Source organism: Stigmatopora argus, chromosome 15 (assembly GCF_051989625.1).
Source record: "Stigmatopora argus isolate UIUO_Sarg chromosome 15, RoL_Sarg_1.0, whole genome shotgun sequence".
NCBI lineage: Eukaryota > Metazoa > Chordata > Actinopteri > Syngnathiformes > Syngnathidae > Stigmatopora > Stigmatopora argus.
The window spans coordinates 3,754,068-3,778,378 of NC_135401.1; the positions used below are offsets into that span (position 1 = coordinate 3,754,068).

The 24,311-nt window shown below is 38.9% G+C and overlaps 1 protein-coding gene across 1 annotated transcript in view; it reads left to right on the plus strand.

Moving 5' to 3' along the window:
- The window catches only part of cnksr3 (cnksr family member 3), a 29,430-nt gene that overhangs the window by 3,099 nt on the left and 2,020 nt on the right, over window positions 1–24,311 (plus strand). Inside the window, exons 2-22 of the mRNA XM_077620789.1 lie at window positions 6,688–6,851; window positions 9,060–9,262; window positions 9,567–9,654; window positions 11,912–11,953; window positions 12,054–12,173; window positions 12,245–12,304; window positions 12,791–12,859; window positions 12,952–13,098; window positions 13,297–13,421; window positions 13,632–13,819; window positions 14,513–14,599; window positions 14,862–15,115; window positions 17,130–17,167; window positions 18,725–18,767; window positions 21,778–21,831; window positions 21,924–21,963; window positions 22,255–22,424; window positions 22,837–22,910; window positions 23,020–23,091; window positions 23,190–23,254; window positions 23,554–23,678. Coding sequence (XP_077476915.1) covers window positions 6,688–6,851; window positions 9,060–9,262; window positions 9,567–9,654; window positions 11,912–11,953; window positions 12,054–12,173; window positions 12,245–12,304; window positions 12,791–12,859; window positions 12,952–13,098; window positions 13,297–13,421; window positions 13,632–13,819; window positions 14,513–14,599; window positions 14,862–15,115; window positions 17,130–17,167; window positions 18,725–18,767; window positions 21,778–21,831; window positions 21,924–21,963; window positions 22,255–22,424; window positions 22,837–22,910; window positions 23,020–23,091; window positions 23,190–23,254; window positions 23,554–23,678 — 2,228 coding nt within the window. The remainder of the gene's footprint in view (window positions 1–6,687; window positions 6,852–9,059; window positions 9,263–9,566; window positions 9,655–11,911; window positions 11,954–12,053; window positions 12,174–12,244; window positions 12,305–12,790; window positions 12,860–12,951; window positions 13,099–13,296; window positions 13,422–13,631; window positions 13,820–14,512; window positions 14,600–14,861; window positions 15,116–17,129; window positions 17,168–18,724; window positions 18,768–21,777; window positions 21,832–21,923; window positions 21,964–22,254; window positions 22,425–22,836; window positions 22,911–23,019; window positions 23,092–23,189; window positions 23,255–23,553; window positions 23,679–24,311) is intronic.

Below are 24,311 nucleotides of genomic sequence, written 5' to 3' on the forward strand. Positions count from 1 at the left end.
AAGATAATTTTGTGTCTAAACACAGACATGCTAAACAGATCTGAATTTCCTTTGCGATTATTGACACTCTCAAAGCTCAAGTTTGATTCTGTTCTTGCATAACATCCGTGAGCATGACTAACAACATTAAAATACAAGATTCTTAATACTGACAGGGTGTATTACATTTTTAACATTCCATTATCTTGTGGATTCAAGGATTTAAGGACTAATAAATTTTTTAACGGGCAAGTCATTGTTCTTTTGACATCCCTTAAAATAAAGGCGACCTTTTGTCACGAACAAATTTCCAGTTACCAAGCTATTCAACACTTATAATCAATCTATTGTCCCATTGACAGGCAGATCGCTATGTTACTTTTCTATAGAAAACAGTCTTTTGAATTCAGGGGAAAATGCTGTTAGAGGATTCCCCCCAGGGAGGGAGAGAGGGGCCTAGAGGAATTGCCTCTGCCTCCATTCTGACCTGTTTCTCACACAGCTCAGCATTCTGTCCTTCCTTCATCAAGATCTCCACCATATAGAGGGAAAGAAAGCATAAACAGTTAGAATTAGCAAAGAGGGTATATATTATGTTCTCCTTATTAAATATGTATCACTGGCTAAAGATGCTATTCAGTTCAAGCATGAATGATGCCTTGTTTGAACTGAAAACCAGCGTTAACATCTGCTTGTCAAGTGATAGATTGATCTTGGACACTTCAAACCTGCCGCAATTAGTAAATAAATATGCTTCAATTCTGCACCCTTTGGTGGTAATTGGACAGCTTCCATCTCCTTGCTGAGCAATCTGTAGCTTATATCTTATTGATATAGTAATTCTTATCCAAGTTTCATCAACAGGAATCATGTAATTTAAAAAAGCATTTCAATTTCAAATTTTTCACACCGGCCTTTCATTGCCAGAAATTGGAATCCACGGGCCTTGAACATCTTCTGGTTCACTTAACTTAAGAATACGCAATATAACGACTTCATCTTCTTTTTATACTTTACCTCCCCTAACATTCGTTCAACATAATGTATTTTTTTTTTTTAAGTCTTCAATTTTTAACATCGCAATAGATCATCACAAACACCCCCCAAAAATCTCAATGTCATTGTTTTTCCAATATCAATCAGCCCTAATTCACGTAGCGATTTAATTTAGTTTTCCCTGCTAGAGACGTAAACCTCCTGTAAAAAAACATGGTCTTATCATTTGGTAAAAATCTGTATTCATATACAACCGAATGCCTTGTCCCACATTCAATCAGATCACTATTCATTTAAATGTGTGCTTTACAATCTCTTAAGGATCTCTTAGTGAAAAGTGCCAGGAATTTTGGCTGCCGTCTGCGCTAAGAGCATTGGACTGTGAAGGGCTGTGTTTAAGCTCTGTGAATAAACGCTGTAACCTGGCGCGATTACAAATACGGGCGACACGCCGATTGCTGAGTGAGATCCCGCGCGAGCGAGTCAAGCGTATGTGTTAACTCATTCACCACTTGATCTGTTTCTGTCAGTCACGTGATTGAAATCTTTACGATGTGGCGAATACCTCAGGCCGCTGCTATGAAAAATGTACATTTGAACTGTGTAGGGGTTTTGGAAGGCTGTTTCAGTGCCGTACTGCAATCAAAACCCCTTTAGCGCACTTACGCTCAAATGACCACGGAACGCAATCCCTTTCTGCTCCAAGGATGAACAGTCAAAACAAGTGGGGTGTGTTCTCTCCACTGTTGAAGCCACAAGTTGCCTTTATGGTCCCCTCGCTGACCAAATACTCACTGAGGTCCCACCATCCTCATAGAGTATAATCAAGTCAAGTTATTTTATATAGTGGGCAGCTTTGTGAACCCACATTTGGCTTTAGACGGGCACTGGCTAAATTCCATATCACGGCTTGTTTAGAACATGTCCAAACACGTCGCCTTTTTCCAGTTCTAACCCTCGAATAGACAATTTCATCCATTTGCATCTTTTTTAAAGCATCCGGTTGATATAACATACAATTTAATGCTCTAGTTTTCCCCTGATTTACAGAGGAACTATTTCAATCCATTTTTAATCACATGCTGGGAAAATGTTATTGCTTAGAAGACTTATTCCACTTCTGGGTTATCATGCATATTGTTTGTGATGACATGCTGGAGATATGGAAGTATAATGTTTGATCATTTTTTGGTGAAAAACTGCTCTAATGTGGCTTTGCTCATATGTAGAGTATTTTCTCTTTATCAATTCTATAAAACATTATAATGCAGGCACATCCCCTAATTATTATCACGTCAGCTGACGGTTTTCATGACTCATAATATCGCAGGTGGCTGCCAATGATTAGACATGGTGTTTAAATACTTTTTGTTTGGCGGAGACACTCACCTGTCTTTTACCGTATTTTCACTGAGTCAACATTGCATTTATCATTTATAAGAACCTGATTGGCCACCCCATAGCTGTAGGGGGAAAACAGACAGCAGGTGCTGGCAAGAGTGCAAACAACAAAAAAAGGAGGCGGGATGTGTTTCCATAAAGAGCGATTTCATCGTGTGCATTTAGCTTTAATTATTATGAGGTAGTCGACCACCGTGCAACAGTGTTATGCACGTTTGTGTGCACGTGACAGTCTGTTTCAGAGATTGGAATTATTCTAAGCGGATTCAATATTTATAAGAGTAGCCCAAAAGTGTTTTTGACACATTTAATACATTTGCTTTAGTTTTGGATTAAAGCATGGTCACACTTGTTATGTTTGAGCTCAAACAAGCCTGTGAACTTTAACCCACTCTCATCCCATCAGTCCTCGACCATCACGAAACCAGTCACTGCGACTTTACCTCACGTGGGAACTCACGGTTACCTCACTGACCATATGGTGTTGTCTGTTTTATTCTCACACTGACACCTGAGGTGAAAACACTTGATTTGTTGGCATAGTGAGAAAGCCATTTTAAGATTTGTAGATTTTTTAGTAGTCATTGAAATCAAATGACTCCATAATGCAAAGTTACAAAATCATCTGATGTATTTTCTGGACTATAAGTCACACTTTTTTTCATAGTTTGGCTCGGCCTGCGACATATATATTGAATTGTTATGACTTTTTTTAGGTTTTACTTTTGTTACTTTACCATATGTTTGTTCTTGGTTTCTAATAAAATAAAAAAATGCCCTTTTAAAAGTGCGACCTGTACTCCAGTGCGACTTATATATACTTTCCCTTTTCTTCATTATGCATGTTTTTGTTTGTTGTGACTTACAGTAATTGTTAAATAGTTGGTTGTAAAGTAAGCACAATGAAAACCCAGTTGGCGAGGTCCCATTTTACAAGTTGTTGGAAGGACGAGCCAGTTCAGTGTATACTGGCGCTGTTGTTGTGTTAAGTCATGCATTAGAAGATAGCTTTGCAGTTGCAGGGACAAGCTTTTTCTTTCTAATTACAACGCACAGCCTGGCCCTGCCAGAGCCTATTGTGGCTGAGTGCTGTGAATCCCCACAATGGTGCTGCTCACTGGGGAACAATGCCTCAAATTCCTGACCATTCCCTGCAGGTTCTGAGAGCCGGCTGACAAATAAAAACAGCAGAGTTACATTGGCTTCGCCATTGTACGCCCCGTCATGTTCCCACTGGCCACCTCAGTGGGGGTGTTGGTCTTTGTTTGTTTGTGTGCATTAGAGAGCGGTTACTGGTCCCAGTGGGAGCAAAGATGGGAACGATTTGGTGGCTTGAGCATTCCTATTTTTTTTTTGTATGAAGTCACTGTTTTCTATTTGCATGCATTTTCCTACCTTTTGTGAGCCGAGACTGAAATTTGATCTGACAAAAAGCGTAAAAAATCATTGGTTGATAGAGAATGGGTGGTTAATGGTTACGTATGTGCTTCTCTGTCCACTGTGACAAACATTGTCACAGATGGAGCCATGGAACAACACAATCTGCAGTTTCGGTGTGCCCTGCTGATGGGAAATGTTGAGATTATGACGAGAATAGCGCAGACGTTGGCAAGAAGAAGGCTTCTGCTGTTTACATTGCCGGAAATGTGTGCTTACACAACCATTAAGTAAGCTGCGGGTCTCCAAGGCCTCCCTCGGGGTATACTGTAGTTCCACTGGAGTGGCTGTGGCCAGTGCTTTCTAACATACCCACAATCATACATGTCTGTGGGCAAGGATAAGTAGACTAGTCAAACGGTATTGATTTCCAGTTGTTAGCATACAGTAATTTTATATCCGTGGATTAAATAAGTTAATTACTCGGACCTGTCCCTGAGACTCCAATTGCTAAAAGTTGGGTAGGCTCCAGAACACCGTTACCCTAAAGAGGGTTAAACATTTGCGGCCCACCCAAAGACCAAATAGCTCCAATAAAATGAAATCATCAAATCCTTAAAGGAAATCATTTCAAATTGAATTTATTAAGCGCAACGCATTTTAATGAGTTACTGCATTTGGGCTCCAATGCAAGCAAACATTGGGGAGCTGTAAATATGAGGCCAGCTGTATATCATCTTGATTGTATTTGACATTGGTGGTGTGTGTTTATGCCTTTGCTGTTGAGTTACACCCTCTCGCTTTGGTCCGGGGACGTTGGCCAACTGGTTCACAGAGGCCATAAAATTCTGTCAAAGCTCTTTCATCATGTGCAGCTTTTGAGAAGCTTTCACACAGGCGCCGAATTACCTTCAACTCAGTTAGCATTATTATTAGTATCATAGCGTCATACCCCCATCCATACCCAACCTGCAGGTAATAATTTTGTCACTTTATTATTATTTTTCTTCCTGTAATCTTGGTGTGGTTCTTAGACCTGAGAGAGAAATAAATAGTACAATGTGACCTTTAACAAGTTATTGTTCACCAGCTTGCCTCACGGCCTTTCTTCTGATAACAGACGGAAATATGACATAATTCCCATTGGTTTTGTTAACCCAAGATTTGTTTTCATTTATACTCCCAAGTAGCTGCCCCAGTGTTTACATTTAGTTGAACTTATCTTCTTGCTAAAGTTGTTCTTGTAGGTTTCGCATGTAACTGTGTGTTTTTTTTCCGAGCAGCTGGCCATTCAAGAGTTTAAACCCAAATTTCCTTAATGTGGTGTTCAGGAATTTCCATGCCAAGGAATGAGAAACATCTTTTCAGCCTAAGTGGAGTTGGCTTGCGTGCAGACTAATGGTTAACAAGCTCTGATGGGTTCGCCTTTGATTCTGCCGCAGTGGTTTGAGCTGTGGCTCAGGTCATAAGAGACTCATTTATTAAAGCACGTGTTATAACGCGGCGTGAAATACTATAATGCTGATTTTTTTCAAACTCAATTCAACATTTCATACTCAGCTTTGAGTTGATTCACAGCAGTTCTTAGAACTTAAATGAACATAATATTAAACCACTGAAATTTAAACTGTGGCTAGAAGGGCCCCCTAATGTTAAATATAATTCACTTAACCATACCAACAATGTTGATGTCTATTACTTTCTAGTATACGTTATTGGATTTGTAGCTATATATTTCATTTGAAAATTGAGTGGTAACCATCGTCTTGCACTTTGAAATCCACCCACATGCACTTGATACGTTGGAAAAATATCTTGATGACTAGACGACACACCTACGTATGTCGTGGGCTGTCTCGTAAATTCATGTGCAACGTTTATAAGGTCCCACTGATCTGTCGATGCGGTTTATGTTCTTTTCTGGGGGACTGTCAAGGTCCTCGTGACTTGAATTTCAAACTGTGGGCTACCGAATTCTACTATGGTGAAGTTGGACTGAGTTGTGAGTGAGGTTGTCTCACAGCTGACGAGTCTTTTTCAAAACAGGGCACAGGGCCATGCATCTGCAGCTGCCCCCTCTCTGTACACTCTTTCATTGGAAGAAAGATGGCGTTCTATGTACAAACACACACTATAGTAGTGAACCAAAAGAGATGGATTTTTTTCTTCTTCATGTTTGTCTACCAGAAAGAAACATTTTATTTATGACGATGACAGGCATTTATATTTTGAATACCAGTGTTGTTACCTTTGGCTATCCAATCATTATTTTGAATGTAATAACTGGCAGTTGGCAAGCACCCACCCACACACACTTGCACAAATATAGGCATCCATTGTTTAACCAGCTTAACAGTCTTAGCGGTTTCAACTGTTGCTCTTTTTAGCCTGTTTATCTTGCTAAGTTATCTGTCCCTCATGATACTCCTCTGTTTATTGTTTATAGACTTGTACTCTCATGCAACCAACCACACATGCGCACACAAGAAATATTAAACATAAAAATTCGAGCAAGTGAATGAATCCCTTTGTCAATGCACAGTTGTGTAAGGAAATTGAGGTGCTCTTTACAAGGCAAATAGTAAAATTGCAAGCTGTATAAACCAAGAAGAAACATATGTGAAAGTAACAAGAGCAACGTAACAGGCTTTTGGTGGTCAAAGCAAAAATGAAAAAAAAAACAGTATTAGTCGGAAGCCTGCCCATACTATGAAAAAAAAGTGTGACTTATAGTTCAGATAATACATCAGTAAACTTTAGAAAACTTAAACTATTTACAGAAAAAGGGAATATAAAATAAAATATGGAACTATTGAAATAAGTTTAAAATAGCAGCAACAGGGATACATATAATGGAGTGCCATTGTTGTCAAATATTGCAGTAATATTTGTTACCATCTGCTAAATGAATGATTTTTTTGCATGTGTGTCCAGGTTTGGATGACAGCTTGCAGCAGTATGTGGGCAACTTTGAGCGGGAGAAAATCAGTGGGGAACAGTTACTGAAAATCACGCATCAAGACTTGGAAGACCTTGGCGTTGCCAGGATTGGACACCAGGAGTTGGTTCTAGAGGCGGTCGATCTGCTTTGTGCTCTGGTTAGTACAAATTATTAACAAAACATTTAACATGTCAAAATAGTTCCAGTCTAGAATAAACTATTCTACAGAGGACCAAAAAGAGAGTCTCTTGGCCATCTTGGCCTCTGCCCCATTCCTATTTTGCTCTGTATGTGACACGGATTAGCGTTGATTCAGGTATCAGATTGGTAAAATTGGATTGCAATTTTAAAAAAAAAACTATATCAGGACAGCCCTAATAAAACTTGTGGTTTGGCAACTGAAGAAAGCAGTGATGCAATAAGCATCACCATTTCCCAGCTCAATAGGTTATGGAATTTCCAACACACTTCAAATTCCTCCAGGGCAGAGTTGATTAGACATTTTGAAACTATGCGTGATTAAAGGGGCCATCAATTTTCCATGATTCATGCCGCAACAGCTAAATAGATCTTCATTTTCCAATCTATTTTCTATGGCTTAACATCAATTCCCATTTACAAAAAATCTTTATAACCTGAGGTATTTGATAGGGATTTTGTTCTATGTGTCATATTGTTTTTTTGTTCCACTAAAGCATTTCATCCCAGTTAAGTGCAACACTCCCAACTCTCCAACTCAGAGGGAACTAACTTTTCTAGCAGATGGAATTGATTTAGAATTTTATCACTTCCTGTCCCATAAAGACTCAGATTCTAGTCCAAATGCTTTGATCTGTGTCAGCGTTTTTTTATTGTTAAAGCTTTAAGTGTATTTACGTTAAAATGTTGAGTTTAGTTATCTTTAACTTTTTTTTAATCCAGAAAAAGCCGTTTCACTGCTCTTCCATTACTCTTACTGTTTTCCAGTTTGTGTAAAATTATAATATGTTTACACTACAAATGGGTGTCTTTGAATCATGTAGATAGCAATGTTATTTCTCCTAACAAGACCATTAACATCTAGGTCACTCTTGTTTTGGTACATTCCATTATCATTCGCTTCTGTTACGTTTTACATTGTAAACGACTCAACAATACTTCTGGAAAGTACATTGCCTATCGGCCAAGCTTAATGAAAATGACTAATGGCCATACATACTACACCACATCTGGCCCACATCTCCACCGGAAAGAGAGAAGCTATTCCCCACAAGCTATTGGGAGCTGTCTAGGGACAAAGAGCATTCCCATTTAATTTTACTAGACTTCAGTGACCCATGAGGCCTTTTGCACTGTCTGTGAAATCCAAAATGTTTGTGCAAGATCCCTAATGCCAGTGAAGTGCATAAACCCTCCTCCCACCCTCCCCCGAGACATTAACTCCAACCATGTGATGTGCACACTAAGACTTATCTTCAGATGTCATATTGTACCGTAGCTTACAATGTGTGTTTATTGTCCAGTCTGGCTAAATCTTGTGGAAAGGACTGTAACTATTGTGTTATGATAGCTATCCTTCACATCCAAAGAAACATTCATTTCCGCCATTTTTGATCATCCCAAGTCATAATGTCAACATCACCTTTTATAGACTGCTCTTGCACTCTCGCCAAATAAACTATACTGTAATTTGGAGTACAATATCAGCAATTACGTCAAATTGAGCGATGCATGAAAGAGCTATATGTACAGTTTGTGTGTGTGTATTTATATATAGTAAATGAATGTCTTGCTGGCAAAGGGAAGTCTATGTCACTTAAAATTTTGCTAGCCATAAAATACTACATTTTGAATCCTTGAGCTTCTCTGAAACAAAACTATTTTGATGCATAAGCCCTTAAACCACTTCCAAAATAATTCCCTAATCATTTTCATACTGAAATTTCAGGCTGCATTGACCTCACGACTTGTGTTCTATTTTTAACCTAAAAAATTACCATCTCCATCAAAACTTCCATGATACTTACATGAACATTGGTAAAATAATTTTTGATGTTTCTCTTTTCTCATTCTGGATTTTCTTTCAATACCAATACAGTAAGAATCGATCCATGAACCTTTAATGTCAAGTTATAAGTATGTTTCCTTCCATCCAAGCCACCAGCTACTTTTCACATGCAAAGCAGTGATAAATTAAAGGAATTCAATGACAGGAAACAACCCCAGGCAGAGGAATGCAGACTTTACTTTACAATCAGATAAAGAATGAACATCCTTAGACCACACGCTCTCCACGAAATAATAAAGCCGTCCCCTCAGTCCGGGGGAGCATCTTTCTTTTTGTAATTCAATCTTTTATTCAATTTGTCTCCACGAATTGTTTCAGAACTATGGTGTGGAGACAGACAACTTGAAGAACCTGGTGATGAGGATGAGAGCAGCTACCAACAATCTGCACATGGCCACTTCTGAACGCAGGAAGAGCCCAGCGTATGACGGCAGCGTCTCGCGCAAGCCACCCAATGACTTTCTCACGTGTGTGGTGGAACTTATCGGTGCTGCAAAGAGCTTTTTGGCTTGGCTCGACAGGTAAAATACCAATTTTCAAAAAATATTAAAGGAGAGCTAAACAAATGCATACATACAATTTAAAAGTCCTCAATGTACTCCAAGGATAAGGGATTGCAACACATTCCAATTGGCGCTTGCATTATTTTTTTGGGAGGACAGCTTTTGTTAAACCTTTTTGTTAATGATCTCTCAATGAGCGCCCAACGATAACTCAAACTTTGCTTTCTAACAGTCGCAGGTTTATTTAGCAAATTGGAATAGGTATTTGCTACTTTTTAATGTTTTTTTTATATCCTCCTTCCCACTGTTTGTTTGCCGGCAGGACTCCCCTCACAGGAATCAGTGACTTCACAACCACCAAGAACAAGATCTTACAGCTGTGCCTAGAGCTCACCACCACAGTTCAACAGGTTTGCGCATTAGTTAGTACAACAACGCTATGTCTAACCCGCATACGCACAATACAATTTTCCAGGGAGTGCATACCAGCCTAAGGGCACAGACATGCGGGATCAAGCAAAGCAAAGGAGAGGAGTGTTATGGGAAATGTGGTCTGACAGAAGCTCCGTCTGAACACATAATTGCAGACATGTATGTTTTGTTTTGGGGAATCTTTCCTCGACGTGCTCACTGACGGGGAGATCCCGTTTGTGTTCTTCCAAGAACGTAGAATTTTATTTCATCTGACTTCAAGGTGCGTCATGGAAGCGACAGCTGACATGTCAGGTGTTCTTTTGAGGAGCTCATTGCATTAAACTCAATTCCTTTCCCATAGTGCACATTTCCTCACTAGTGTTGGGGATTTCAGTTCTTCTGATGATTTATTGCAGTTGCTTGGTCATGGTTCTCTAGTTGATGGTGGGAAGGGGGTGGGGAATTCCAACACTGCCATGTGAATCACAGAATATTGCGTAGAACAGTGTAGTAAATGTAAATCTCTAAGGGCGGCATATTTTTGATTCAGTAAGTCAAAGGAGATTGGCTGGCCAGCAATTCAGGGTATTCCCTGATGTCAAAGGTCTGGTACTGAGGTTGATCAGGTTGCATCGATATACTGTTAAATATTAGGCCATTTCAGGAGCGGTATCTGCTTAATTCAAGATGTAAGTGACTATTTTTATTTTCCTTGAAACACTTTGACTCCCACCCCATCCTACCACTTTTTATCGCATTAGTGCTCACCCCTACAAATCTGCTCTGGTGGCAGATCAAAGGCCCAAAAGGCTGTAGACAGCCATCTGATCCACTCCGGCTGTGGGGTCAAGTCCAAAACCCTGCTGGATCACTGCACTCACAGAATTGACTGTGACTTATGATCCAACTTCTGTCTACAAGGGAGACAACAATTTAGGCACATCTACACTATTAATCTGGCGTTCCTAAAGACATCTAGCAACAAATATTTGGCATTTGTACATTATGCCAAACTCCAATTCAAATATCTGAAATATGTAATTTCATGTGCTGGGGAATCCAAATTCTTTCTGAAACCCCAAGGTTGTCATTTGAAAAAAAAATGTGATAAAGTATGATTTTTTTTTTAAATTTCACACTAATATATATCAGATGTATGCAACCCATAACCAGTATTTTTGTCCTCTTTGGGTTAACAAATGCTTTTCATCTCATGATGGAAATGTGGCAAAGTCACATGTACGCAACTTAACCATCATTTGCACAGATATAAAATCAATGTTTTCCATACTATATTTTGACACATAGAAAGGCTATACTATTTATTTATGAAACACAAAAAACAGACATCTAAACTAAAAACATCTTCAGACTTTTATCTCATTTGTGCATAGATTCAGGCCATCAGCATTCTTTATCATGCTTTAACAGAAGCATTTCACCTGTGTTTTGATTGGTTGGCCTTATTTGCGGTAGCCCTTCGCTGTAAGAGACAGCTTTGAAAACAAGCAGACCTCCCCCAACCCAAACCAACACACACACACACACACACACAGTCAGGGTGAACTTCTCTCCTCAACACCGTTCCTTTTGACCACAACAGCCACAGTTGTCGAGGAAGGCTGTTTCGCCAGCTGTGTGCTCTTTTGGATTACATCTTTCATAAAAACGCTTAACAGAAGTTAAAAGTTGGCATAAGTCAATGCTGAATATAAAGGTCATCCTTTATATTCACCATTGACCGACAAATGTGATCAGTTCATGCAACCGTTTCTAAAATTAGATGCTCAACTCTGCCCCATGTTTAAAAAATGAATAAGTAAATAAAATTAGATGGAGGAGGTAACATAGTGTATTGACTCAAAAATGATTATTTTAAATATGTCATATGGAAATTGCCTTGGGAGAACCGATCAATGGGTCGTTCCTTTAAAATGGCATTAACAGTTACTATGAATGTTGTATTTAATGCTGAGTGGTGAACATTTTTTTAAGTTTCACCGCATAATCCACACGTTGTTTCTATATGCGTCAGAGTGGCCTTTAGGTCCCAGTAGTACTTAACTAAACCACTCGGTGATTTGCGTAATTATAGCTCCTGTCATAGCTGGGACATCATTTTAATGAACAAGCAGTTTATATTTGTGGCGGTACTCACTCCCTTTCTCTTCTCCACCTGGAAATGTTATTATATTCATGTTTTCTGCTAATTGCACAGAATCCTAATATGGCTCTGCTTTTTATGTGTAACAGGACTACTGTGTTTATGAGATGGAAGAAAAGATCCTAGAAGTTGTAAGTATTCTTGATTTCTCAATTCTTGCCCATTGAGGGTGAGACACACATTTCACTACTTGGTATTTTTACTTATCTGATCTGTTGGTTCTCTTTCCAGTCTAAAATTTTGAACAACATATGTGATCAGACTGTAAGAACCACTTCAGACCCCCTCATGAGCCAGTCTGCCTGCCTGGACGAGGTTCAGTTGACCAATATCAAGCTGGGTGAAGGACTGGTAAGGAATCTCATCTGTCTTGGGGAAAGTATTTTTCCAAAATACATACTTTTTTTCCTCTTTCTTTCTAGGGAATGTATATTAAGTCGACATATGACGGCTTACACGTCATTACTGGAACCACAGAACATGTAGGTATTAACACAACACCCCCACCCTCTTTTAATATTCATCTCACATCTCCAAGAATAAAAATAATCAACTTGGCAAACTTGTTTGGAGTTTCTAGTTACCAAGGCTGTTTATTTCGGCACGTCCACAAACACTTGCTTCAAAAGTCCATCCTTTGTTAACCATGAGACATTCGGGCTGTGACTAATACAACAGCATCACTGTCATGGACAGGTCATTTTGCCTCTCCTAATTATGAATCACTATATGAATCATCAACAACAGTCAAGCTGTGCCTTTTCCTTGATTCATTTGTATTTAGACCAAACATTGAATTTTAAGTATTACATTTCAATATTAAAGGTAGTATCGCTTCTAATATTGTCTCAGTTCAATATAAATAACCCATTGGTTTAAACATACTGTGTATGATCTGAACTAAGATATTATGTATACTCGTACCCCCAAAAAAGAACCACAAATAAACCCTTTTTGTATGTTTTCAGTCTCCTGCTGACCTGAGCAGAAAGATCCACGCTGGTGATGAAGTGATTCAGGTCAATCAACAGACAGTGGTAAGAATATTAGGTGTTGTTTTGTGTATTCATATTTTGGCAGTACACAGTGTTGTCAGTGAACCAATCTATGTGCCATTAATTTTACCCAGGTGGGTTGGCAGTTGAAAAACTTGGTATTCAAGCTGAGGGAGGATCCCAAAGGTGTGTTCCTCCTCTTAAAGAAGCGTCCCACAGGAACAACGGGTTTCACTCCCGCCCCTCTCAAGAACATGCGGTGGAAGCCTCCCGTACCTCAGGTACATGCGCACGTCAAGTCATTATCCACCAATTACAAGCTTATTACAGTTAACAGTCCAAAGCAACAAGTCCTGACAAGTTTCTCTGCTGGTCTAAAAAAAGTTAATTGTTCTTGTTTTCCATCCCTCCTAAATGGGATTGTCCCGTGATTCTGCGTGGGAGACAAAATAATTTTATATTTTGCTTGTGTTTTTCAGAACAATTCTTCTTTAATCCGAGCCCAGTCACCGTGCAACTCAGCTAATGGATCAACCAAAAAGGAGAAACCACAGATTCTTGATTTTTACATTCCTCCACCCCCTCAGATGCCGTATACTCCAAGGTAAAATTTCTCATTCCTGCTTATGAATAATTTAAAAAAAACTTCCCCACAACGATTCTTAACTTCCTCATCCAGGGATGACAACATGTTCCACATTGATTTCAATGATAGAAGGCCTGACTTTTTACGTCATCTTTCTGCCTCATACAAATCACGCTTTGTTTTATGATGATAAAATAATCCGAGGCTTTTTTGTGCTTGTGATTACAGAGAAGAAAGAACAGACGCCTTCTCTAGTTTCAATAAAAGGTCAAAAGGCTGTGAGTCACCCAACTCCTTCCTGGACCAGGAAAGTCGGAAACGCTGCACCATTGCCGATTACGACAAACTAAGCATCGGCTGTCCCATCGAAGCAAATGTCATTCAGCCCAGAATGAGGGAGCACAAGCCTTCTCGAGGTTTGTACCTTTTCATCATACACCTCTTAAAAGGGCGCTCATTAAACTCATGAACTGCTATTGTTGACGCTGGATGTCCAATCCGTTTCAACTGGGAGAACATGGTAGTAAGTTATTGCCGATGGAACTGAATCATTAACATTTGCCAAATTCGATGGTCTAAAAGGACAAAAGAGTACATCATTTCTATGTATTTCTGTTTTAAATTAGGTTTGCTTAATTGCATTCATTCAGAAAATGTTGTTTTAAATTTGCAACATGTAACAATATATTTACACCAATGTGGCCAACATGACCCAAAATGTGATTTGCACATATTTTTTGTTGTTAATGACCAAAAATAGTCACTTGGATTGGATTGGATAACTTTATTCATCCCGTATTCGGGAAATTTCGTTGTCACAGTAGCAAGAGGGTGAGAATGCAGATATAGGAAAGGCATTTTAGACATAAATAGATCGGTAATAAATAAGTTAATAAATAAAATAAATACATAAATATAAATAAATAAGCGTGTTGCTGATATATATATATATACACTTGCCTTATAGTAAATGGTTATCTGGATTATTTCAATTCTATTTTTATCATGGACGCCTTCTCAACCAAAGTTGGTACATACTGCTTCAACACATAATGCCAAAGTTTCTAAATCTGTGGTATGCTTACCAAATCCCTTGTTTTGTTTTTTAGGTAAGCCTCGGCCACTCTCCATGCCCGTGGATACTTGTGTTGCAATTGTCGATCCCTTTGCTAAGCCATGGACGCACAACCGAAAAGGTATTAGCAACATGCTTATTCCAATACTTCAATTTATGAGGGGTTTTTTTCTCTGTCGCATGCAGCTTCTTTGTTCTACTTGTGTTTTTGAGCCATTTGGACGAATCGTTTTGTTACGACGCACGTGTTTTTCAAGCAAAAGATGCTCGCCCTATACATCGCCGCCATGAAATTTACCATCGTCCTTCTCTGCTTTGTTAAAATTGAAACTGAAATGGAGATAGAGATACATTACGGAGACCTGACTTGTCATTCTGTGAAGGTGAGGACCTCCTGTTCAGATACCTGAGCAACGAGAGGATCCCCACCATCGCCGAGGAAGCGGCGTCGGCTTCTCCGCCCACTTACGCGCCTTGCGGCGAGCATCGGCTGGTCAGAGTGGAGCGCCTGAAAGGGAGCCGCTATTACTCCAACTCGGATCTCCACAACAGCGCCACCATCCCCTACCAGGAAGACCTCAAGAAAGCCCCCACAGCTGCGGTCTCCAAGCGCACAACGGCCGAACGTTCGCTACTGGTCAGTTGGATCACGAGACTTAAACTGTTGACTCACTGATGAGCCGCTTCAGTTTGGGGCTTCTTGTTGCCCTTTCTTTCCTTGGTGCCTTTTTGATTTTTCATTTTGTCAAGCTTTTTTTTCTTTTTGGGCAGTGAATCTCTTGCACTCTCTTGCCAACTTTGTTTTCCTGGTGTTGCCTACTACTACCAACTACTACTCATCCACCAACCCCGCTTTTGTAGTACTATGCTTACTACATATCATCCCCCCGTTTAACTCCGAATAAGTCTTATCTTAGCCTCGAGGAGACGTTTGTTCAGATTTTGTGAACAACAATGCATATATTAAGTTATGTTTGGTTGGTCATTTTTTTAAATATTTGTCTTCTGCTCACATATAGTTGTGTAAATATACTAAAGTTGTCCTTATCACATATTTTTTCACCCGAGTTGTAGTCCGGGTCACTTGATTGTGAAGATCTGCCAATACCGAGTACCAATCTGATCCCTGGCTAATTCGTTTGTTACAAAATATACGTCTCTTTGTGTTTCTTTTGACAATATACTTCCCCATTTTTCCCCCAAAATATGCAAAATTCAATCTTTCCCGCCTGATTTCGATCTTTTAAAAAATGTTGCGTAGTACAAAAGATACATTTTTGTTTCTCGAGAATATCCTTGTACAACTTATGATGCACTGAAGCCCTTAAACGCGCAAAAAAATCCTTAAAACGGATTTTCACCTGATTCCGATCTTCTAAAAATGACATGCTCGGATTTCCGATCACGCGAATCAGAGACATCCCCTCTTGATGGTTTGCTTTTCGATTTGTTTCGTGATTTACTACCCTTTATATCATTATCCTCTACTGATGGATGCCCTTGTGAGCTATGCACATCCTTGACAAAGTTTTGTTCTGCCACTTGAATAGAAATCGCTGCGTCGGTTACTGAAAAAATGCTTTCATGGCTGTCACTAACACATTTGTTTGCCATTCAACTAAGGCCAGCACTCAGTGACGTCTTATAGTCCCGCTTTTCCGTTAACTCCGCAGTTACCCAACTCAAAAAGCCCATACGTTTAACCAATTAACTTTAAAAACGGGCCTTTTCTCAAGTTAGGGTCTTACTGTGTGTAACCTCTTCACGACTGCAGATCACACCAAACAGTATTGTTTAAAAAGACTACTGAGAAGACATGTTGGCTTTTTGCTTTAAATGACTTATTTTGTAAAGATTTGCATCGCTTCATTAAAAAGTGCCGTTTGTTTCAGTCACCTTTCGTATTGTCTTCATTTGACCAGGGAGTGTTCATTTACTGCTTCAGGCGTAACGACATTAACACATTTTCTGCTCATTTGACTCATAGATGTAGTTCAAACAATCATTTTTTCTGATGAACTAATGTTCACCTTTTTGAACCCTGTTTTTGAAGCATGTGGCGTACGTAACAGGATAGCTAATGTCAAGGTACCTACCCTCTTGGCGTGTGTGGGTGTGTGTGGCATGACGATGCTTATGAATGCACCTTTAAAGTCCAGCTGGTGGACCATCTGCTCAGAGCAGTTTCCCCAAAATGGAGCTCCTATTTCAACACACAGTATGCTGTCTTTTAAACATTTAAAGAGTGATCGTAGGATGACATGGTTTGGTGCATTTGGGCCATTTTCGTGGTTTAAAATGAACTCTCACCTCAGTTTGGCTTCCTGCTGCATGTGTTCTCTCATCTCCACCCTCCTTTTAATCTGGGTTTTACTCATTTCCAACTATCTTCAATGTTGGCATAAGGTTTGCTTAAATATTAACCACATTCCTTTTAACCCTAGAAATATGCTAACCACAAACTCTTATGCCTTCTTACACCATGCATTTTAATTCACTGTATTTTTTTAATCCATATGATCAATATTTTGACCATTAATGCATTGCCCAAATGACTTCAATACAATTATTACAATAAGTAAGACTAGTATTTCTACACGTTTGTGAATTTGAAATGCAACATAAAGCATGGCCTTTTTTATGTATCACAGGGACCTGACTGGCACTCTAGCAGGGACTTCCTCAACCGGTGAGTTTTTTGCCCACTTTCTTAGACACATTAATGTAATGTTGAGCCAGTAGATCAAATAGGAAAAATAAGAAGCCGCCAAGTGCCGTTTTCCTTCATCAGACTGGGTGGCAGCCTGTGGAATGGGTTTAAAAAACCAACCACGGAATCAGTGGGTGGGCTGCTTTTACCAAGTGGATTTTAGACAGGTGGTGAAAGCAGTGGGCTGGCACAACTCTACATGTTATTAGAGTTCTTCAAATTATTGAGTAGAAAGTCGACTTTTTTAATGTTTTTTTTCATGTAAATTATTGAGAAATGTTGCTCTGAAATGATAACCATGTGAAATCGAATTTAAGATTCAAATCTGGCTGTTTGTTGTTGTTGTTGTTTTTTTTTTTAACCATTTCCTTGCTATTCCATCCAAAACAATGCATCAGGGAACTCCAATTTTAATCAGCAATCACAACCTGAATTGATATTTTCCAGCTTTCTAGTACTCTGGTAGCTAGTATATGTTGACAGAATTTGGCAACAAGAGAATAGAAAGGACATAGTTTTTATTTTTATATATTGATACGCATTGTCAGATTCAACAGCAAAAACAATGTGTCGTATAGAACTCATTTTTTATCTACAGAGAGTTTTGGAAACATCGAGTCCTTGAGTGACAGATGGCGATATATGTGGCTTAGTCTTTCCTCCGGATTTCGTCATCTGCGACCCCCCCCGTCCCTCTGCTCACGGTTGCGTAGCTCGCCGAGGTGCGACTCCCCACGTTAACGTCGTGATTGATGACTCAAGTCGGCGGCCCACCGCTTTGCTTCTAATCTAAGGAGTAAAAACATCACAGCCAATTTGTCGCCTGCTCCATCACAACACTCGACTCCATATTTACAATAAATAGACGGACACGTCGCTAATCGCTTGACTCATTACCGTGGGAGTCGGCTGGTGATGAGGAATACTTTTGCAGGCCGGGGAATATGATTGACACGGGAGTTAATCAGCTCTCATGATCGTTTAGTTCTGAAAATGCTGCATTCGTTTCCTTGTCATCTGTCAAAGGAACTTTTTGGTTTAGCCTAAGGGTCATTTTCCTCTTCTCGGGGCTACATTCATTTCTGGATATATTACAAAAACAGTGTTTTGCATATAAAAATGCACTATAAATATGTAAACAATGTAAAAGGCCACATGAAAAATAGTAAACTTAAGCATTGGGGGTTGTGTTTCAATCAATGGGAAGAGGGTGAAAGCATAGGAAACTGACAAGCAGCGAAAAAAATAAATGGATGTTTTTGGTGCCCGAAAATTGCTGGGTGAGGCTCGTCTGGGGTGAGCTGAGTATTTTCAACTTTAGAATGCACGTTGCTTGCGGCAGTTTCCCGAATGCTTCATCGCGATTGCTGGTACCAACCAACCACATTCCAGGCCATTGAACATTTTCCATGCCATCATAACCAGTTTGCAATCAATTTTGTCGGTCATGAGAAATTGGCCATCGGTGTGTGTTTAAATAAGATGCATATCGAGTACTTGTTCATGTATTTAAACTTCTTCTATTTGCTCTTGCAGGTATAACCAACCAAATATACGCTCCTGGTCATTTTCTCAAGCTGTAAGTACACTGCCTTCATCAAAAAACATGACATTTAAACCCACTTATTAAAAAGCAGGTTTTGAAAAATGAATTTTGTACCTAAATCATGCCTATCTGATAAAGTCAATGATTCCGAAGACGTTATGCATACTCCATTGGCTCATTAAAAATCAGATTAATCTTGCATACTGGTACTTTTAACGTGTTTGTGTGTCGAGCTCTCACACCACTGCAGTTTGTGGCTGTAATAACAGTCATGTGAAATAAGAGCCCTCGCCATGGTGGCCGTGAAGGCCTTCAAAGGAAGCCAAAGTGAGCAAACGACATTGTGATATCACGACCCTGCCAGCACCCCTCCCGCATTTACACATTCCCCTTTCTCTAGAAGAATAGCCGCTCTGTCAGCCCTTTCAGTCACACACACTCGGTTTCAGGTCAGGAAGGGTGTGGAGTGGGGTACGTTAGATAAGTGCCGTGACACTTCCCAGCGTGAATCGTGATGGGAGATTGACCGCTACATTAGTGGAGTGTGACCAATCGGAATTCGAGGGAATGCTTTTTAGTCCGCTCCAAACTCGGCGGCACATAAATGTCGCTTTAAGTCGTGATTATGTTGTATGTTGACACTTGAGGAAACCCAGTGGATGGAAACACAGGAATTGCGAAGGCAAGGAGAAATGAGGAAGCTTTGTCAATTCGAAAGTAGCTCTATTTGTGTTTAAGGTCAAGTTCAGTTTAATATGCTGTAGGATTGCTATTAGTTTGTGACTCTTGAGTGGATGGAAAGTCAAACCATGAGTGGAAATGGAAAAACATGGCTTTTTAAAATGTGCTTATGGAACTTAAAAGGGAGAAGATTCAATATGTTATTTAGCGATCACATGACCTGATCCAGTTTGCATGTTTTCAGACTACTGGCTATATTCCGAAAACATGTACGCTACGTGCTGAACTCTAAATTGTGCATGGTGTAAAAATTCATTTATTTAAAATGTTTTATTATTATTTGTTTAATTATTATTATTATATGTACATTGTACTCATAGCTGTATCACGTAATTGTCTTGTGATTAGCTGGCAAGTGCTGTTTTAATCCTGAAAGAGTTACACAGGGCCAAATGAGAAAAAATAGCTGTAAAAATTGAGAAATTAGGTACTTTCTCTTCTCCTTGCAAGCTTTTTAATGTATTTTTATGCACATTTTGCTTTCTAATCAAGATTATATCATTAAAGTGAAATTAATATAAGCTACATTATAGTTCTGACATATATACATTTTTATTTTACCAAAATACTAACATTTCTTTTGAAATTATGATTATTTTGACATTTCCGACACGTTTAATTTGTTTTCCTTTATTTATGTCGCGTGTGTTAAATTGCAGCGACGTCTGGTGGTGAACAGTCGTAACAAAAATAGTCTTATTCAAACGCGAAGGACAAAATCCCTGCTTGAAATTATCGTGATTGTTAATTTAGCTGATTTAACGAGGCTTTTCCGACATGATCACCCAAGTTTGGTTAAACTTTAAGCAGACTTTTCAGGCTACGTTGCTGTCTTTAACTATGTGGTGGCAGGTACGTTATTTACAATACTTAATTAAATAACATTTGTGCATTGCTTTTAACTGGGCGTGAAAACAGGATTTAATCAGGCTATCGAAGCAGGTATTTATGCAATAAACAGGGCAATGTTTCAATATTCAACCATAACTCCACGTTAAATTTAGTTGCACTGCTGACAGTTTTTAAAGTATGTAAATTATGTACTTTTCAAGTGAGAATTGATTTGATTTTATTGGAGGAAAAGAGATCTAAAGTCAAACAATTATTTATTTATTTCCTTGTAAGTAACAATTAGTTAATGATTTGATGAAAATATATATATTTTTAAATATTGTGGGGGAAAAAAGCAGCAAGTTTCCATATATTTGGCCCAGTGACATCTGTCACTTGAAATGGCTTGAACAAACCCAACAGGAAACATTTTGACATTTTCTTTAGTTTGATGTAATATTTTACGTGTTTGTCTCCTACTAGCGGTCTATGTATCTTTGTTGTTTCCCCCACCCGGAAAGGATGCATAACTGCTTTTGTTGAGCAACATATCACACTCAAGTTTAGTGTACTCACTGTTAAAAGCTTTTTAAATTCACATAAGACATATTTGATCTATGGAGCACTTTTAAAAGGTAGGACTCGCGTTTTTGTTGTCATTTTGCTTCTTGTTTGAATATTTATGATATTTTATTGAATCTGTAATGATTTATTTAGTGTAAAAACCTTTTACAGATTGATGTGTTGTTGCCATGTAGAGAGGTCAATGACAAAAAGGGTGCTGATTGCCTTTTAATGTTTTCATAGGAGAACACCAGGAATATTTATTAGTGATTTTTATGTGGTATGTTAAATATTCTTTGGAACTTTAAAATAAGGAACTCAAGTTTGCAGAGGAAGTGAGTCAAGTGGGTGCTTTGCTTTCCCAATATGCAGTTCATCGTTGACGTTGATCCATTGAGAAGCACTACGGAATGTTACTGATGTTTTGTTAAAAGAAAATTCATACTATTTTTGAGGTGTAGTTTTGAAATAAAGCACGAAGATACTAAAGACTGGCAGTACGCAACTTAATAGCTGTGAGGCAAGTCCTACCTTTTGTCCATTTTCATCTCAAACTGCCTGTTTTTTTGTCAAAGTGACTTTTTCTTTCTCTCTTGAATGATATTAACTTTTATTGAATTTGAAATTGAATTGTCAACCCAGTGTATCCATTTTTGTATTCTGTGATATGTATCAAGTGCACTAATAGAGTTGAATTATTATTATTATTCATTTTGTTATGGGCAATTTGTCAACTTTTTTTGTAATATACACAACAGCTTTCACTTTCTGTGGAGTGTGCTTTCTTCAAATATTTTTATCCTAGGGCTATTTTTTAGCGATCTGCCTATTAATTAGTGAGGTGTTAGATTGCTGACCAACTTTTTGTTAGTGATATATTAAGTGCTTTTTGTCTTTATGTGAACAGGCTGCCTTCCCCATATCTGTGTCACCTTCAATGGCTGCTGATGATTACAACCCCGTGAGTAATTCTCAAGTATTCTTTTAAACTGTTAGTCTTCATTAGCTTGCTCTTAAATTCACCTATTTTTATTTATTCTTTTGCTCTGAAAGGTTTCCCTGCGACACAAGTCCAAGAAGAAGAGCCGAGGAGGTCAGACATTACAAAAAATCTACATCAACTTGTCTGTCAGGCCCATAAACTAGAATTTAGTAATTATTCGTAGCTTACGAAAGTTTTTTTTGTATTTGTTTATAGCATTAACATATGTTGACTCATTTGAAATGAGTAGGTGGCTGTGGACAAGTTTTAGATCAATGTCTGTAGGCACAATAAGGTCCCATTCTAAGTTAAGGGCAGTGGAAAATGTGCACTTTTGCACCTTCTTTAACTTGTTAGTGTGTGCTTTCGTCTCACTGTGGTTTTTATTTGCATGTTTTACAGGCAATGGCGCGATGAGCAGGCGGAGGGTGTCAGTCAAAGAGCTGGGTCAACCAGACCACCAAGGTTGGTTGTACAAGAAGAAAGAGAGCAAGGGCTTCCTGGGTTTCAAATGGAAGAAGTTTTGGTTCATCCTAAAGAAGACTGCTTTATATTGGTACACAAACCCACTGGTGAGACTACTGTTATAATTTTCTATCTAGCGTTGTATAGCATGTTTCCAGCGTTGTATAGCATGTTTCCAAAGGTTTGCCATGCGGTTCTGTCAACTAAAGGTTAATGGGATGCACTCCTAAAGTTTATGTAAACTAAATAAAATAAAATTAAAAATTAGATGTGGGTCTATCATGTCATAGTTGGAATTTATGCAAGTGCATTTCACATAGACGTGTCTCATCCTCAGTGATGACTCACACACGCACAGTTGTATTGTCGTCAAGCAGACTTAAATTGGCGTCAGAAATGTCACACTGCGAGAGGAAATAGAAGAAGTAGCAGACGGCGGGCGACCATGTCAGGAACTGGCTTGAGGTCGTTGGTTCATCTTGCTTCCGGGCTCACTGTTTTTAAACATTTGCTTTGCAGGCGGAGAAAGCTGAAGGCTACATTGACCTCACCAACTTTATGATTGACAGGGCTATTGAGTGCAAAAAGAAACAGTAAGCATACATGTGGCTAAAACACGAGTTTGGGATTCAATATTCTCGGGGAGCAAGTCATTTGTTCCACAGCCAATATTAACACTGATTTTTTTTGTTTTTTGTGCAGTGCATTCAAAGCCTGCCACCCTCAAGTCATGATGTTTTATTTTGCTGCTGAGAATCACGAAGAAATGAATTTGTAAGTAGCAACCAATGCAATGTTGGGTGGAAGAAAATATACGTCAACTGAAATGAGATGTTTCATTCTGAGCTGAGCTATGGATGCATGTTTTCCAGATGGTTGAATAAACTCGGGCTGGCCTCCATTCATTATGAGCCCACGGAGCAAAACATGGCAGCTGGTGAGCTTTTGGAGAAAACTTGCTTATATGTGTGGTTTTTAAATGTATACACCAGGGGTGCTCACACTTCTCTTGGTCCAAGACCCACTTTTCAATGAGCCTATTATGCAAGCCATGCAAGATTCCCATTCATGCGACCTGGGTTATATTTTGTGTAACACGCTTATTTATTTATTATATATTTTATTTAGGTCTACAATGTATTTTCCTGTGTCTGTGCACCCCAGGTATATACCATCTATGTGTATCCACACAATGACTTTAGAGGTGACAGTATACATTGTGCATGTATGTTTTAGAGTGCTACAGTGAGGCGAGTGACCATGAAGAAGCAGAAACCACAGATATACCTCCACCACCCTACTATGAACAGACCCTGCAGGACACCGTGACTTCATCTGATCCTCCTGGTAGCACACATCAGGTCAGTGCAAGGGTTTCTTCAAGTGCAGGGACCTCCAGGAGCTCTTTAATCCCTACACCGCAACCTTTTTTTTTTAGCCTGTGTCGTTCTAAATACCATTTTTCCCCCCAAAAAGTTCAATTCACTGCTCTAGACGTCCAATCCATTTTAACTGTGAGGGGCGAATGAATGTAAAAAAAAAAAAAATGATTCTAGTGTCTAGTGCCATCAATTACACTGAAGGATAAGCATCCATAGGTGGTTTTAAGTTAATTCGACATCTATTGTTGTCAATGGCAGGGAATGAATTAATTTTGTGTCACTTATTGTATGTTTTGGAACATTTCCCATTTTTTCTTGGTTAAATTCCAGACTGCTTACTGTTTATTGGTTGCTTTTTGCTGACAGATTGAGCAGGGACGACAAAATTCTGGATCCTTTAATAAGCGGGTGCTGTGTCCAATGTAGAAATCAATGAATCAAAAGCCTTTATTGTCATCATACACAACTGCGTATAATGAAACTAATCCAAAAAGTGCGTTTTCCCAGTTTAAAAAAAAACTAATAGTAATATAAAAGTATAAAAAGCCACATCCCGGCTAGGTAAATTCTAAAATATTGCACAATCTAAGATATTGCACATTGTTATTGCAC